Source organism: Sceloporus undulatus, chromosome 3 (assembly GCF_019175285.1).
Source record: "Sceloporus undulatus isolate JIND9_A2432 ecotype Alabama chromosome 3, SceUnd_v1.1, whole genome shotgun sequence".
In the NCBI taxonomy this organism is placed as follows: domain Eukaryota; kingdom Metazoa; phylum Chordata; class Lepidosauria; order Squamata; family Phrynosomatidae; genus Sceloporus; species Sceloporus undulatus.
In genome coordinates, this window is record NC_056524.1 from 128,042,188 (window position 1) to 128,059,210 (window position 17,023).

The 17,023-nt window shown below is 41.2% G+C and overlaps 2 protein-coding genes across 3 annotated transcripts in view; one reads left to right on the forward strand and one right to left on the reverse strand.

Annotated features, from left to right (window-relative positions):
- Positions 1-8,706, reverse strand: part of PIBF1 (progesterone immunomodulatory binding factor 1) — a 119,077-nt gene extending 110,371 nt beyond the window's left edge. The window contains exons 1-4 of the mRNA XM_042456552.1: positions 8,485-8,706; positions 5,834-6,130; positions 4,521-4,621; positions 2,149-2,347 (exon numbers count right to left, since the gene is read on the reverse strand). Coding sequence (XP_042312486.1) covers positions 2,149-2,347; positions 4,521-4,621; positions 5,834-6,085 — 552 coding nt within the window. The 5' untranslated portion in view covers positions 6,086-6,130; positions 8,485-8,706. The remainder of the gene's footprint in view (positions 1-2,148; positions 2,348-4,520; positions 4,622-5,833; positions 6,131-8,484) is intronic.
- Positions 8,707-8,933: 227 nt separating this feature from the next.
- The window catches only part of DIS3 (DIS3 homolog, exosome endoribonuclease and 3'-5' exoribonuclease), a 34,241-nt gene continuing 26,151 nt past the window's right edge, over positions 8,934-17,023 (forward strand). Inside the window, exons 1-6 of one of the 2 annotated variants that reach the window (XM_042456551.1) lie at positions 8,934-9,788; positions 10,456-10,613; positions 11,995-12,188; positions 13,752-13,825; positions 15,506-15,670; positions 16,187-16,357. In XM_042456551.1, the coding sequence (XP_042312485.1) occupies positions 9,552-9,788; positions 10,456-10,613; positions 11,995-12,188; positions 13,752-13,825; positions 15,506-15,670; positions 16,187-16,357 (999 nt within the window). In that variant the 5' untranslated portion in view covers positions 8,934-9,551. The remainder of the gene's footprint in view (positions 9,789-10,455; positions 10,614-11,994; positions 12,189-13,751; positions 13,826-15,505; positions 15,671-16,186; positions 16,358-17,023) is intronic. The other variant, XM_042456550.1, reaches the window with a different exon arrangement.

Genomic DNA, 17,023 nt, shown 5'->3' on the forward strand with positions numbered 1-17,023 from the left:
ACCCATCTGCTTGAACCCTTGGTGAAGTATTCAGCTAGGTCTGTTAGAAAGCATGTATCATGGCAGTTAAAAGTGATGTCAAATTGCTTTCATTCTACAGTGTGGATACAATCCTAGAAGTCAATCAAATTCAATGGAGCTTACTCTCAGAACTCTTATAGGAATGCAGACACTTAGGCCAAGATCAAAAGATATACAATACTATTATTTATACCAACTGTTCTATCACAATAAGCAATTCTCATATTCTTCTGCAGACTTTATACATTGTAATGCTCTAGAAAATTGGGAAACCCCTTAAAGCACATTTCTGGTGTGTTTGTGTGTGTGTGGGGCTGTAGTCAAAAATGTCCTGATTCTGCTGGAACTTGATAGGCCATTGGATCTTGGCCACATATTCAGATTAGCAGTGATAATGTATGTGTTTACCTACTAAACATTTTTAAATTAAAAAGTAGAAATGCACATTAAGGTGTCCTGAGTTCTTTGGAAGGTATTTTCTCAAACAAAAGGTTTCAAAGATAAATTAATACATAAATGGGGTCCTCTGATCATCCACCAAGATGTAAGACTATTTAATTTCATTTGAAGCTTTTTACAGATAATAATACTATTCTGAAAGCCTCCCATATCTACCTGTTTATACTTCCAAGAGGAGGTTGTTATAAGATGATACTCAACGTTGGAGGCTGTATTTGACTTTCCAAATTTTGTTATGAGTTCTTGCACATGAAAATGCATTCTATTCCATACCTTTTTTGAACTATGGTTTCTAAAAATAACTGTCATAATATCTACAGCCCAGATCTAATTACTACCTTGCAAATTAAACTAGAGGCTGAGCAGACAGGCTAAGATAGCATGGCCAGGAAGATAAGGAGCATGCACCATGCTATCCCAGATGCTAACCTCAGTCTTTCACTGGGTCAGCATGGGGACGGAAGGGTGTTCACATGCCTGTCCCTACACCAGCCCATTGGCTTGCTACCGGTGCATGCTTCTTATCTTCCTGAGATATTGCCCCGACTATGTGGATGCCTGGCAGCATCCACATAGTCAGGTGCCGCATTTCTGCATCAGATGTTGCAATGGGGGAGTGGGGGGGGGGCTTCTCAATAGGGGTGAAGGTGCAGGAAGGTAAGGAGCAAGCTGGTACCAACTAATCTACCAGTGAGTACTGCAGAGTTTCAAGAAAACATCATGGCAAACAGCGGGTCAATCTGACCCACATTAAGCCCCATTTACTCTGGGATCGTGCTTGATCCACCAGATCTGTCTCTGGTCTGCCAGGATCCTGCCCAATATTGGCCCAAGGGGTTTGGCCTGCAATGTCCAAATAGGATGATATGAGCCTGGGAGGAACATGGGACCTTTGGCCTGTGAGGACAACCCCATATATATTGGTTATCTTAAGACTAGGTATAAGCAAATGTTATGGGTCTGGGGACCAATTTCTGCTCTATTCCAGTTCCTACTGTGGGCTACAGTCTCAACTAATGTCACCATGTGTCCCAAAATTCAGCATCTTGTAAGAACTGAAAATAGCAGAAAACAACATCTGGCTTCTCCTGATGGTGTTTTCTCAGTCAATGAGGCAAATGGCAAATACACACCTTGTTGTAAAATAGAATTGCGCTTCCCAGGTTTCTAGAGCATGATTTTACTCTGAAATAAAGTGTGTGTTCTTGGGGTACCTTGTTTAATTGAGAAATATGGGTGCTAGTGCCATGGTGCTGAAATTCAGCATAGTGGCATGGTGCCAAAATACTCGGGGTTGGGGGACACTTGAGCCACTGGTTTCCCTGTGTATCTATAGACAAAAGGATACTGGTACTAGTGAAAATCAGAATTAGCTATATGTATAAAACATCCACATGTGGACACTAGAAAAGCAATGTTCTAAAAAGAAAGGTTTTTTAAAAAATTCACACATAACATTATAACATTATTTCAGAAACAATTAGCATTTACTTAATGACCCCCCCCCTCCAAAAAAGTTACTATACATTTACTACATAGGCAAACTGCTTCACTTATTCCTTTTCATGTCCTATTATCTTCAGTCAAAATGAGTCCTCTGGCTCTGACATATCTAGGTGTGTGACATTTTACCAAACAATGCACTACATTATGAACTCATGTACTTACAGACACATATTCAGGAATAGACAGTTCATCTTCTGGAATAGATTTGAGTTTGGTATAGTATTCCTCAGTCAATTCAAGGTCCCGCAAGCTGCGGCGAATATCTCCAGACCGCTCTCTTAACTGGTGATTATTCTTTTCTAGCTGCTTCTGCCGCAGTAAGATCGTTTCCATTTCTTGTTTCATTAACTCTTGGTGTTTGCTATGTAAACAGTTCAGACAATATTTGTAGTTTACTTAGAATAAATTCATTCTACAAAGATGGTAACTTTAATTCCTCTGAATTCAATGTTTCTGATACTGTGAAAACTAATCCTATAAAATTAGTACAGCTAACAATACTTACTAAAGATTAGTTTTGCTTCTTAACTAATAGCTTATACAACATAAACACCACCATTTCATTCTTGAAAGCTGTGTCTATGAAAAAAACAGATAAATGCTGATGAAGGGTTATAACCGATGTTGAGGTTTAGTCGACAGAAGGAACATGCATTCATTCAAGAAGCTTATTTTTACAAAGGTGTCCTTTCTGTCACTACAAATTTATTTCATTGATGAAGTAACAGTAACAGGTACATTCCTTTCAAATTAAGCATGTAGTTGTTACATATTTTTTATAGACACACACAACATTTCACATTTTTCCTATAACCATATAGAAAATTCTGTATAATATGAAAACTAAGTTCTGACATTTGCAACATTAGCCAGCCCAATATAAATATTGCTTCATGTGTATTTAGATTCTTTTTTTGAGACAATCAAGGTTATCAAGACTTCATGTTGCCTGAAATCACCCAAAATAATAATGTTCAATGCAACCCTATGCATACTAACTCTGAAAAAATTCTCTATATATTCAATGAGGCCTACTCACTTATAAGTGCATACACAGTGGCAAGCATCTAAAGGTTTTAGAGGAATGGTTCAGAAAATGCCAAATCAAAGTCTGGCCTTACATCATCAAGAGCTGGCTGCATATGTTTTCTGTACTCTATCCTTACTGCCCTGACACACAATAATTCCTTTCTTCTTTCCTTGGTTTAAAGCAAATCATGATAAATGGCATTTAATTTGCAAATCACAATAGGAAAACCATTTAACTTTGGTTAACTTTTCTGACTTGTAGGAAAGTACAAACCACATTTATTGTTCTGACTGAAGTTTTGATTTGTCTCACATAAGGAAAATGTGGCAGGTGGGGGGGGGGGAGGGTTAGCCAGCTATGAGGGATGAGCGTAATGGCTTGAAGATCCTACCAGGCTATTCTGTTCTGCAATTAGGTATAGTTCCTGGCTGTCCTAAAACATACATTACTGGTATTAGATAAGATCTGTCTAACAGTAAATCTGTTTAACTATTAGCAAGGAAGCAAAACTAAGCTTTATGTAATAGCATGTAAAGATTTATTGGTGGTAAATGATCCAGCAAATGGTATACATTAGAGAAACATTTCAGCCCTTCCACTGGAATCGGGCATCCATTGACAGCCAATAGCAGAATTAGGTCCCTAAACAACTAATTATACCCAACCAGCTGGCAAGTTAAGTCCCCATGGCTGTCTATGGAGCCCCTAAGCTGGGATGCACCTTTGCAAGGGTGATGCAAGATGTGTTATATAGTGGAGAAGCAAACAAAGAAAATCAAAGTGCACAGTTCTGATCTATCCCCCCCCCACACACACACTGCTATGGGAACTGTGCAAGCAGTTTAATAACAGGGAAAAATCTCATTCCCAGTCTCTTCCCAGCTTCCCTATCTTTACCCAGTCTCAAACTGTCAGGGTGATGCAAAATGTATATAGCAAGGTCACTAGTACAAATTAACCCTCTCTATACGCCATCGGGCTCAGCCTCGATTAAGAAGAAGAACCCTCCCTCCGGTCCATCTGCCTTGGTCCAGCCTTCAGAGGGAGAGAAGAATGCTGGACCTGATCCCCTCCCTCCCACCATTCCTTTCTCCTTTTGTGTTGTGTCTTTTAGATTGTAAGCCTGAGGGCAGGGAACCGTCTATTATCCCCTCTGTTGTAAACCGCTTGGATTCCCAGTGATTGGGCGGCATATAAATAAATCCTATTATTATTATTACAGTATTACTACACTGGGCAACTGTTAACTTTTGTCTGTGATATCAACAAAAATTCTGATATCCATCTGCCTGGTAACAGAGGCCCAACTCATCAAACAAATTCATTCACATAACCTAACCACGGTTTGTCATAACATCTGATTTTGAAAATATCAAATGTAAATACATAGCGATAATGATGATGATGATGATAGTAATAATAACAGCTTAATTATAAGCCTATTACGAGTTAGCTCCTACTTCCGCCTATAGAATAATTTCATTTACATTCTTTATTTTCATACCGAGCATCTTCTTGCTGTAATGCCAACTGGTTATCTAGTCGTAAAGACAGTAGCTGCTTCTCATGAAGAGCATCATTAAGTTTCTCTTCTAATTCTTCAATCTAAAGTAGATAATTAAATAGTAGAAAAAGAGAGGATTTATTTAAGTAAATCAAACTTAATTTTTATGAGATTTCAGATTAGGTTATGTTTCAGAGGATAGTTGCAGGGTTCCTTACAACGTTAGTTATCCTTGCTTATCCAGGAACATAAATGAGGAAACCTCAGCTCTCAAAATCTGTTTTTCAAAATATCAGAAATCTCCACCTAATCTATTCCCTCTCAAACTGGATACTGTCCATCCTCATGAATTTCACACCATTCACACAAATGGAGTGGTGTGCCGTACGCCATCAACTAACTAGGAAAATAACTGATTTATAAAATTAAGGCCCTTCCAACTAGTTCTGGTAATTCAATCACAAATACATTGTAGGTAAACCCCATTATCTGCAAAACAGTTACTTCCAACCAAACACCTATAGACTAAATTTAAGGATAAAACTTGGAGGATACAATCTAAATTTAACTATTACAGTGCGCCCGCGCCATACGCAGCCTTGAGCATATGCGCTCAAGCCGCGGGGCGCGCACAGGGCGGAAGGGCGGCGCGTCCCATTCAATTGAATGGGCGCGCGCACCCGTTGCGCTCTGCGCGCACCTGTGCCGCCGCGCCGCCGTGCACGAGCCCCATTGTTTCCAATGGGGCTCGAGCATAGGCGGAATTCGCCTTACGCAGAGAGATCCGGAACGGATCCCCTGCGTAAGGTGAGGACGGACTGTAGTCCTAACTAGAGTAGGCCTGCTGGATCAATGGAACCTATATAACTGTTGACTTGCTAAATTCTTACTGATTTAGTGGATTTAATCTAGTTTGGACTAACAATTGTATTCAGATTTCAGTAATCTCATGTATACAAGAGTGAAGTCACCATGTTTGTTTTTAAAAAATCCCTTTTCTGCTACTCTTGCATTCAGAACAGCCTCATGACAAATGCTATGGATACTCCAAATGTGAAGACACTTCTCTTGTTACACAGTGGGACCTGTCACACATTTTGTTTTTGATGTACTACAAAAATGATATGCAGAAACACATCTAAAGGACAAAAATTAAATGGATAAAAACTATACTTGGAAAGTGACAAGAGCCTGTTTTGTTAGATTTGTTTTAAAAGACAACTTACAATATGACTAACTTTTGAAGATCGCCACTAATACTTACTTTGCCACTTGCAACCCTGGAACACCCATATATTAAAAGCATCTCTTACTTTTGTGAGGTATTCCACCTTCAAGTTGTCTAACATCAAGTTCTTCTGGGAGAGCTCTATCTTCAATAATTGGACATTATGAAGCAGCTCTTTCCGCTCAATAAGCTGCCTAGTGATCTTGACAGACCCTTCCCGGTCTTCTGAGGAAGAAATATCATCTGTGGGTACTGTAGTCTCCAAACTAATATCTTCTGATTCCAAAGAGCTGGACACATTAACTTTTTTAGACTCCCTGGGGCCTTTCCGTGACATTTTCCTGGCAACATGTAAAGATTTCCTGCTAATAATTCAAGCAACCTGAATAGTTAAAACAAAAAAGAAAGAGCAAAAGCAAGGGGATGCAGAAGAGTTAGGTGTCAATAAGCTAAAGCTTTCTATAGATTTCTCCTAGCCTTGAATAACACCTGAAACAGTGCAAAAGTATAGAATTGCCAAAATCTCCCAACTGAAAATATGTATTTGCTTGTCAATCAACAACTGCAAGACTGCGTAATACAATCTACACAGCGTCAGATACATGCTCCAGATACACAAACACAGCACTGCTTTGGCTGTTAATTCATTAACATTCTATTAATAACACTTTAATACAGGGATTCCCAAACTGTGATCCTCCAAGAGGTTTGGACCTCAGCCCCCAGATGCCCCAACCAGCTTGATGGACAGTCAGGAACTCTGGGTGCTGAAGTCCAAAACATCTGGAGGACCAAAGTTTGGGAATCACTGATGTAATACATTTAGTCACATTAAAATGCCTATTGCATTCTTATTGCTCACATTCCTGGTCTCTAGGTTCTATGCATTCCCAACTTTAAATTCAAGCATAATAATTGCTATGATCCTATCTTTCTATGTTTACTGTATATACTTGACAGTGAGTCGACCTCATGTATAAGTCGAGGGCAGGTTTTGGGGTCCAAATTATGGATTTGGATATGACTCATGGATAAGTTCAGGGTAAAACTTAGGGGCATGGAACAAAGGATCTAAAGGATGAAGAAAAATAAAATGATGCCAAATAACTTACAAAATCCCAGCAGGCATAACTGTTTGTGCTCCCACTAAAGCTCAGATAGATGAGAGAGTAGAAGGGGCGCAGTGCTTCCAGGACAGGTTACACTCTTGCCTTTCACCAGGACATAGTTCCTTTATTTAATAAGAGTTAAAGCACAATACTGTTGTCCCTCCATATTTGCTAGGGTTAGGGGAACAAGACCCCCGTGAATATGGAAAAACCGCAAATAACAAAAACACTGTTTTTACCTGAGAGGACACCTCTCTAGGAATCTCTAGGTCCTCCAGTGCAACTCTGTGGTCAATGTCCAACAGACACTGACCATAGAATGGCACTGGAGTAGCTACAAATGGACTTTCAGTGCAACTTTTAGTTAAAGCTGACCACAGAGTTGCACTGGAGGACCTAGACAGTCCTAGAGAGAACATATTAATGAGATCCGTGAATAATCAAATCCGCAAATATCAAAGCTGCAAATACGGAGGGATGAGTGTACTTATATTGACTCATGGGTAAGTCCACTCAGGGTTTGGAGGGTCAGTCTTGTCACTAAAATGTCTAGACTTATGCATGCGTATATATTGTTGGTTTTAGAGAAACCTTGATTTATTGCTTAAAAGCAGCTTATTTACTGAACCATTTCCTGTACTGCTATGTCATTTTATATGTGTTATCCTATCATTTCTTAGACTGTACGCCATAGGCAGGTTTACTCTTTTGTATTTGTTGTTTTTAGGTACAGCGCTGCGCAAATCTACAGTGTGATATAAATAAATAATAATTATTATTCTTATTCTTTCACTAAAACGCTTTTGCATCCAGGAGTAGTTAAATAAAGCCACAAATCTTTGGCCTAGAGTTCATATTTACGCGTTACCAGGAAACGGAGAACCCTGGCTTGTCTCTCTCCCAACAAGAGAGCCAAGAACCAAGAACGTAACATGGCTTCAGCCTATTGAAGGAAAAGTAAGCCAGAGTTCCTGGCTGACGTGTCACGCTAAACAAACCATGAATGGGAAGGTCTGCATTTTCTTTAGCCACCCATGCTTGCAGAGTCAGTGATACAATGTGTGCCAACATATTAACCCATTGACAGGATTCTGGGTCATTGTGGCATTCAAATACTCCTATTAAGTGAATAGGCTTTATGCGAATGTCATGGTAACCTGGTTTATTGTGACAGTAACAAACCCAGATGAGCCTTGGACCCACCATCCATGCTCCTTATTTGTCTTGCAAGAATGTTCAACCTGCTTAGATCCTGAGCCAACAGTAAGCATCATTATCCTTATTGCAACGTATTAGATTATGACATAACTCCAATTCCCAGAATTCCACAGCCTTGAGCCAGACAAAGAGTAAAAGAGGTGCCAAACTGGGTTATTTCTCCAGTGTGGAGGCAGCCTTTAATTGCTATAGCTCCATAGAGAAGGCTTCACAGGAAAACCTCGCAGAACCACAAATCCCAGCACTCCACAGAGAATCATGGGAATTGTAGTTCACTGTGGCACCCAACGTCTGACCAAAACTACAGTTCCCATAGTTCCCTGGCATTTGAGCCCAAGGCAGGCAAAGCGGTCTCCAATGGGATTGTTTCCTAACTTCGTGGAAAGGAGAACTGTCCCACGCCACTCACCTGAAGGCCCCCCTCGCGCGGGCGCAGACTGCGCATGCGCCCCAGCGCAATGCGGTCGCCGCGGCAACGGAACGGACGCCATCTTTCTCCCGCCGTTTCGCGTTGCATGCTGGGATTTCCACTGGAGCATAGAGATAGAAAATTTAGAGGTGTACATCTGTGTTTGTGTGTGGATTAAGAACGCCAACTATGGACCCAGTATATGAAAGGAATAGGTCTGCTTTGCACTTTAACATCGGGACTGCTCATGAAGGGGGGGGGGGGGGATCAGGTTTCTAAGTACAGTACCAAACATGGCAGTGGTTCTCTGTTCCGCGCGACGTCGCGCGAACTGACCTCAAAAGTGCCTGATCAGATCGCACTTCTATATTTCCTAGCTCTATGTTGTCCTCCTAGCCTCTTTGGGCTGCCCCCGCCGCAGTGCATTGTGGGAGGCTCTGGCGGCAGAGTCAGTTAAGGGATAAAGCAGAGCGTGGCGCGAGGGAAAAGTAGTTCCCTACTCCCTCCGACGTCACACGAATTGATCTCCAAAGTGCCTGGTCGAATCGCGCCTCTATTTCTAGCTCTATGTTTGCACTCTCAAGATTCTTGTGTCTTTGGGCTGCTCCCGGCGCACTAAATTGTGGGAGGTCTCTGGTGGCATAAAGAAGAGCGTGGCGCGAGGATACTGAGAGTCTCGCGAACGTTCTTGAAGCGCAAGAATCTCCAAAGCGCCTAGTTTGGCTCGCGCTTCTATCTCTATATCGCCCTCTTACTACTGTCTTGACTCTTTGAGCTGGGCTGCTCTCCCGGCGCAGTGCATTATGGGAGACTCTGGCGGCAGCGTCGGTTAAACGAAGGGATAGTGGAGAACAGGGGGGGCGTTCCTGAAGCGCAAGGATCCCCAAAGGGCCTGGTCGAATCATCGCGCTTCTATTGGTCTAGCTCTATGTTTCCCTCCGTGTCGTCGTCTCTCAGAACTGAGCTGCCCCTGGCGCAGTGCATTGTGGGAGGCTCTGACGTCACAGCAGAGTCGGTTAAAGACTAGGGATAAAGAAGAAGAGCGTGCGGCGCCAGGAGGAGGAAGGATGCTGACCTCGCGGACGTTCCTGAAGCGCACTCGTGCCGGCGCGGTGCTGAAGGTGGTGCGCGAGCACTACCTGCGCGAGGACATCGGCTGCGGGGCAGCCGCCTGCGCGCTCTGCGGCGGCCACGACTCTCCTGAGGGGGCCCCCTTCCTGGAAGCAGAGCCCAGCGGCGCCGCCAGCAGCCTCTGCCCCGAGCCCCACTACCTCCTCCCCGACACCAACCTCCTCCTGCACCAGGTCGGGCATCTTTGAATTGACGACGCGGCGCCCTCCTTCCCGCGGGATCATGGGAGTTGTAGTCCGCCCTTTGAGTCCATCAAGGTCCCAAATAATCCCCTTTGAGGCCCTGGCGCAGTGCAAAGGGACCCTGGGAATTGTAGTTCGCTGTGGCACCAGAGCTCTCTCTCTTTGACAGAGGAGGCTCCATGTCTCACAAAACTACAGTTCCCACAATTCAATGGGACTGAGGCCAAGGCAGCCAAAGCGGTCTCAAACGGGACCTTAGTTAAACCTTGACAATGTGCTCTTTAAGGGATCGTGGACTTCAGCTCCCAGAATCCCAGACTGTTGGCCAGTATGGCTGAGGCTTCTGGGAGATGAAGTCCAAAACCTCTTAAAGGGCACTGATGCCGTGTATATTCCAGGAGTGATACCACGTTTCGAAATTTGGGCAAACCGTTCATGCGCGTTTGGATCACAGCTTGGATCTTTTAAACACAGTGTGTTTGCATTTAAGTATTCTGACAGCATGGGTTTAAACTTTATAAAATGCACACGTAGAATGAGGTCATATGTACAGCAATCTGTGCTTGGCTGAACTTCTCTTGTGTACCTCACTAAATTCACTTGACGATGTGTAAACGTTACAATTTTTTTGACACGGTGTGTTTTTCTTCCTTTCTAGGTTGATATTCTCGAAGACCCTGTCATTAGGAACGTTATTGTACTTCAGACAGTCCTGCAGGAAGTGAGAAAGCGAAGTGCGCCTGTGTACAAGAGAATAAAAGACGTAATAGCTAACCCTGAAAAGCACTTCTATTCCTTCACTAATGAGCATCATAAGTAAGTATGGGCAGCAGTACTCTCTTCTTCAGTGCTTGTTTGTTATTAACAGACTAGCATGCGTTTTAATACCACATACACCAAAACTGGAATTATAGGGAGAAGAGTAACATGTAATTGATTACTTTTGCGCGTTCCAGTAATAGGTTACTATGGATATTGTTTAAGTGCCAATAAAACTTATTTGGATATAGATTTATTAAAAGGCGGTATTGACAACACCACAGTTTGAGAAGACAGTGGCCTTATCCAAGTTATCATAAAGGTTTAGCACAATTGGCTCTGTGGCAACATTTTGTTGTTGCTGTTGGCTAAAAACTACATATAATCCTTGTAATGGTTTTTATGAGGTGCTTGCTTTAAAAAAAGAGGCCAGTTTTATTCACATTCTCTCAGTCTAAGAGACAGGAGAGGACATTGGTGTAAAAGGGTAAGGGAATGGCAAAGCCAATTCTCAAAAAGAAAGAACTTGACAAAATAAATGGATATTCATCTGTTTTCAGAACAGAGGTGTGTACATGCCAAGGCACTTCAGCAGTTTCTAAATCAAGACCCAGTGCTTTTTCAAACTCCTCAGCATCTGATGTGGCCGTCCCCAAATTCATCAGGTCCTGAAAGTTTTCTTGAAAGCTTCAAAAGAATCTGTGGATGCAGTGGAATTGGTTACCCTGAAATATCTGTGAAGCAGAACAAAAATAAGGACCAGAGAAAATTTACACAGATTCAGCTAGACAATGAGGAAACAGAAACAGTGAAAGAATTGTCATACCTAGGATCAAATGTTGATCAGAATGGGGAGGGCAGCTATGAGAGAACTAGAACATATCCTAAAATGTGAAGACATGCAACTGAGCATGAAAGTTAGAATCATGCAAGCCATTGTATTCCCTATTACCATGTAGGGATGTGAGAGCTGGACAGTTAAGACAGCGGATAAGAAGAGATGTGGTGCTGGAGAAGAGTGCTGAGGTTACCATGGGCAGCCAAGAAGTCAGACAAAGGGATCAAGCCAGAAATCTCTCTGGAAGCCAAGATGACTAGTCTGAGGCTGTTGTACTTTGGTCACATCATGACTCACTGGAAAAAAACCAATAATGCTAGGAAAGGTGGAGGGAAGCAGAAAGAGAGTAAGGCCATGTGCTATATGGATGGACTCTATTAAGGAGGTCATGGGTATGAATTTGCAGGACCTGAGCAGAGCAGTGGAGCATAGGGAGCTTTGGAGATGTCTCATCTACAGGGTTGACATGGGTCGAGAGCGACCTGAGGGTGGATAGCAACAACAAAAGAACAAAATAATTATTGTCTGTTTGTAAATTATTTGAGTATGGTTTTCTAAAAATTGGTAGCTGGATAGTTTTTTCCTTCTCTCTTTTTCCAGGGAAACATATATAGAACAAGAACAAGGGGAAAATTCTAATGATCGCAATGATAGAGCCATCAGAGTAGCAGTAAAGTGGTACAATGAACATCTGGCAAAGTTACAAACTGAAGAAAAGATTAAAGTTATCTTGCTCACCAATGACAGAAAAAATAAAAATAAAGCCGTGGAAGAGGGAATAACTGCTTATACATGTAAGTCCAGCCTTCAGTGAGAGCACTTGCTTGCATGCTTTGACTGTGGTTATGTTTTAACATGGTAAGTAGGAGTGCCCAGTGGCCAACTGGCTGTCAACTGAAAGGTTTACAGTAGGTCATGTGTAGAATAAAAGAAAGGAGAAGTATCCAGACAATGGTGCTGTGGTGGTGATGGGGAAATTCTCTGGATTTGTGGGCCTTGGCAGCCCTCCCTGGGCAGGCTGTACTCCCCAACCTCTACCCTGATGTAAAACTGTCCCAAAGTGGCAAATTGTGCCGCTTATAATGTACAGATTATAATGTAGAGGTAAACCCTGGACCTGTTTTAAACACAATCCCAAATCATTTTCAAGAAACTGAAAGTGACCATAAGTGTTGTGATTTGCTTGGGATGCATTATTTTTCTGGGTTTCAGGAGTTTGGAGGGGATGCTAGGACTTCCGGGGGATACACATGCCCTTAGTCTGCAGTTTGGCTACCTCAGTCTGTAGACAAAGGGGAACAGCAATAAATTGTGCTAGGAGGAAACTTGAAGTGGATCTCTTCTGAGGAAAAGATGGCTTAGAATCATAGAGTTGGAAGAGACCGCAAGGGCCATCCAGTCCAACCCCCTGCCATGCAGAAACTCACAATTAAAGCATCCCCAACAGATGGCCATCCAGCCTCTGTTTAAAACAGATTTTGGTTACGTTGTGCTGACTATGACTTAAATGAAATCAGTATGCTCGGGCCTGCTCTGGTTTATGGCACAGTGGGACGTGTAGGCTTTTCCCCATTTCTGCATTGATGGTTCCCACTTCTGTGATTATCTCATCAATACTCCAGTGATCAGTACCTTCTGCAGCAGATTTCCATTGCTGCTTCAGTTCCCATTCAGATCTGTTGCTGGATTGGGAATTTTGAAAAATAGAACTGGACCTTTGGAAGAAGGACTCATTTCTTTTGTCATTTATGGAACAGTTGCTATGGAGTAGGAGGAATATAGATAATTTATTTTTTAAAAAACTATACAGAGACCTGGAGTTGCCAACCAGGTCCATACAGGAGTTCTAAGTTCTAAATCCTTTTTCTGTTAATTTCTGTTGAACTCCTGCCCTCTTCCTTCAGTTTATTTATAAAGATTTACCAATTTCAAAATTGTATTTCAACTATTATTTAACTTTTATGATTATATTAAGGGAGGGTATGGAATGGTCCTCCAGACATCTCTGAATGCACCTTCAAGGTGAAACTAATCCGTCATTCATGGGATGGCCAGAGGAACAATCCATGACTGATGGGATATACCCAAACTCTTTCACTGGGCTGGACTAATCTCTTGATAAAACAGACTGTAGAACAGTCCTACCAAACGGACCTGGTTCGCACAAGGAGAAACCCATCAATTGTGGATTGGTGTTTTTCTCCTCAATTCTTTGTGAGGAGGGACAAGACAGATGGCTTTTAGTAGAAAGGCAAGACATTTTGCATGTACAGAGGAGCACTTCTGTTGTAGTCCCACTGGCTAGTGGAAATAATTTCATGATTTATCATTGCTGTTCTCATTTTATCCTTTTGTAGGCGAAGAATACATAAAGAGCTTAATAGCTAATCCTGAGCTTGTAGATCGTCTTGCCTGCTTAAATGATGAAGGGGTATGTTTCTGTAATGTTACTTCTTAATCAAAGTTTCTGGAACATGAACGATTCATAGTATGACTTTCCAATATGTTTTATTTGCAGCCAGGTTTTAGCAAAACATTTTTCTTTGAGTGGGAAGGTATTTTTTACCATACATCAAGATACAGCAGACTTCACATTTTCTTTCAGTGATTATTGAGAGAATTCAGAACAGGCTCTATTAATTGATGACTCTTTATGCTATTCAGCAGTGGTTCCCATTTTCCATTTCAACCGTAGATGATATAGCAAGGCAGAAAAGTGAGAGTGAAAGACTAGAAATAAATGGTTGTAGAATAAATCTTGCTATGTAAACCCTGTGATAGGTTCACCTTGAGGGTTACTGTAAGTCAGAAAAGAATGAAGGCACACAACAACAAAAGTCGTTTTCATACTGTTTTCATACTGTCCCACAGGGTTCAAAAGCACTTTTTGTCTGGAGTTAAGCAAGCTAGAATCTAAAAAAATGTGTAATTGATTAGAGAAAGTTACCCAATTAAAACAGGCAGCACATTTTTTTAAAGACAAGTAGTAATTTTAATAGAAACCATTTTGGTACAAATACTATACGTTCGCATCATATGCAGACACACTGTACACAGCTTTCAGTATGCAGGGTGCAAGGGGCAGTGCGTTCCATTTAGATTAATGGGGGTGCGCGCGCCACATGCACGAGCCCCATTACTTTCAATGGGGCTCGAGCATACGCACTTTTTTTTACGCGGGGGTGTGTGTCTGGAACGGATCTACGTGTAAAAAAGGGCGCACTGTTCGGTTAAACACTTCAGGTACCATACTGGAACTCAAGCCATGATTTATGAACCTGATTTGTGCATTAAGCAGAGTTTAAACTGAGAAACAGATGCTTCCTACATCTTACACATTAGTGGTGAAGCATGTGCACATATAAACCATAGTTTTAGATCATGTCCAACCTGACTCAGTGACTCTGTGATATGAATAAAGTTATTACATGTCCATGGGCACAGATACGGAATCTACTTGATAGACCTGAAAGGCTTTCCTTTTGTTCAGTGTTACTTTTACTTGATGACACTGAGTATTTGTGACTAAGGTCTAACGCACACTGCAGAAATCATCCATTTTGAGACTGCCCTGGCTCAATGCTAGGGAGACCTGGAAATTGTAGTTTATTGTGGCACCAGAGCTCTCTGACAGAAGGCTAGATGCCTTCTGAAACTACAGTTCCCAGAATTCCCTAGCATTGAGCCAGGGCAGATAAAGCGGTCGCAAACTATCATTTCTGCAGTGTGTTTTGGACCTATGTTGCTAGTTCATGTTACATTGCATTGATTCATGTCTTTTAAGGACCATGTATTTGTTCATCTATTACCTTTGCCTGAAGTAGTTATTGTTTTGTTGCTCGCATCATTTTGAAATGCAAGTTAAGCATAGTCTAGTGCCATTGAGTATTATTGTTGGCAGGTCACTGGAGAAATAGGGCAGTTGCTTTAGTAATATTAGCTTTCTCTTTATCCATTACAATTGATAATTTGTGTCTTGCTTTGTGCCTCTCTGTTAAAATGTTGCTCTTGAATGCTATATTCCTGCCTGGTGGGCTGAAACTTCTGCTCGCTTCTAATTATAAAAAGCACTGACATAGCTAACCATTTCTTGTTTGTATGGTTCTTACAGAATGAGATAGAAAGTGGAAGGATTATTTTCTCAGAGCATCTTCCTCTTAGCAAATTGCAGCAGGGTATAAAGTCCGGCCTCTACCTTCAAGGAACTTTCAGAGCTAACAGAGATAATTACCTTGAAGCTACTGTTTGGGTTCATGGAGATGGAGACCAGAGAGAGGTGTGTTGCCTATTGAATCCTTTACTAGACAAAATGTGTATCTTTGCATCTAGGGATGCTGTTCTCTGCATTTTATTGTCCATTTAAATGAAGACAAGACAGGGGCAGGGGGGAGTGGCAGAAATTAAAAATAAGCTTTTAATTAAATAATCTCTAATTATTTTAATTTTTAAATACCTTTTATGACTGACTCATGCTAAAGTTATGTGGTTTCTGAATGCTTAGGTTTGTGTTGTAAGATTACATCAGTGGAGCTTATGTTTGAATGCAGAATTTCTGTTTCCAACACTTCTTCACATGGCCAGTTTGTATGTACTTCTTGAAACTCTAGCTTTCATTCACTTCAAGGATTCTTCTAGTCTCTTTTTGGAGACAACATTTCAAGGGCATGTGGCTAACTTAAGTTACAGTCAGGAATTTATTGACTGTTTTCATTGGATTATTATGCGATTTCATACTCTATTAACATTGAAGTAACATATGTTATTAACATTTGTTTTAACTTTATGTTAATAGGTAATAATACAAGGGCTTAGAAACCTGAACCGTGCAGTGCATGAAGATATTGTAGCAGTGGAACTTTTGTCAAAAGATGCGTGGGCTGCACCATCCTCTGTGGTCTTACTTGACGATGAGGCTCAAAATGAAGATGATGATGTCGAAAAAGAAGAGGAGAAAGAAAACAGTGTATGACATGAACTTGCCAGGTTTCTCTTCTCTTCAGCAATTACCCTTCTTATTTGTGCAGTGAAGTCAGTCATTCGTGATATGTGTATTTTAGTTTAATTTTGGAATTGGTTATGGAGAGAGTGTGCATATCCTGTGATATGTGGAGACTCGGAAAACTTCAGAATTTTCTGCAGTGGTTAAAATTTGTCCTAAGAATTATCTTTAAATCTTTATTTTTCTAGCCCTTTGAGGATGGGCTTGGAAGGTTTGTGTAAATGCTTGGTGAATCCTTCTAGAAAGTGTCTCAGTAGAATTCCCAAGTAATAGCTTGGAGGTGTATTTCATAGCCCCATCAGTCCTTTCTAACACAGTTTGATGCATAATTAATGAAAAGTTGTTTTTTTACTTTTCATAACTTGATACAGAAAATTTCATACAGAATTTTTTTTCATCCTCTAATATTCTTTAGAAGGTACAAGGAGCTTCTCAACCTGCTGAAAGTTTGACCCATAGAAATCTTACTCATTCTTCTTGTTAAATAGTCCCCAAGGTAACAACTCACACACTCTTTTATGTTATCTCTGCAGTTATATATGCTAGAAACTTGCTTTCATTTTAATTCTTTTCTGATGGAAGTAGAAATTCTTAAGATACCTGATTTACAGCAAATTGCAAATCTTACAG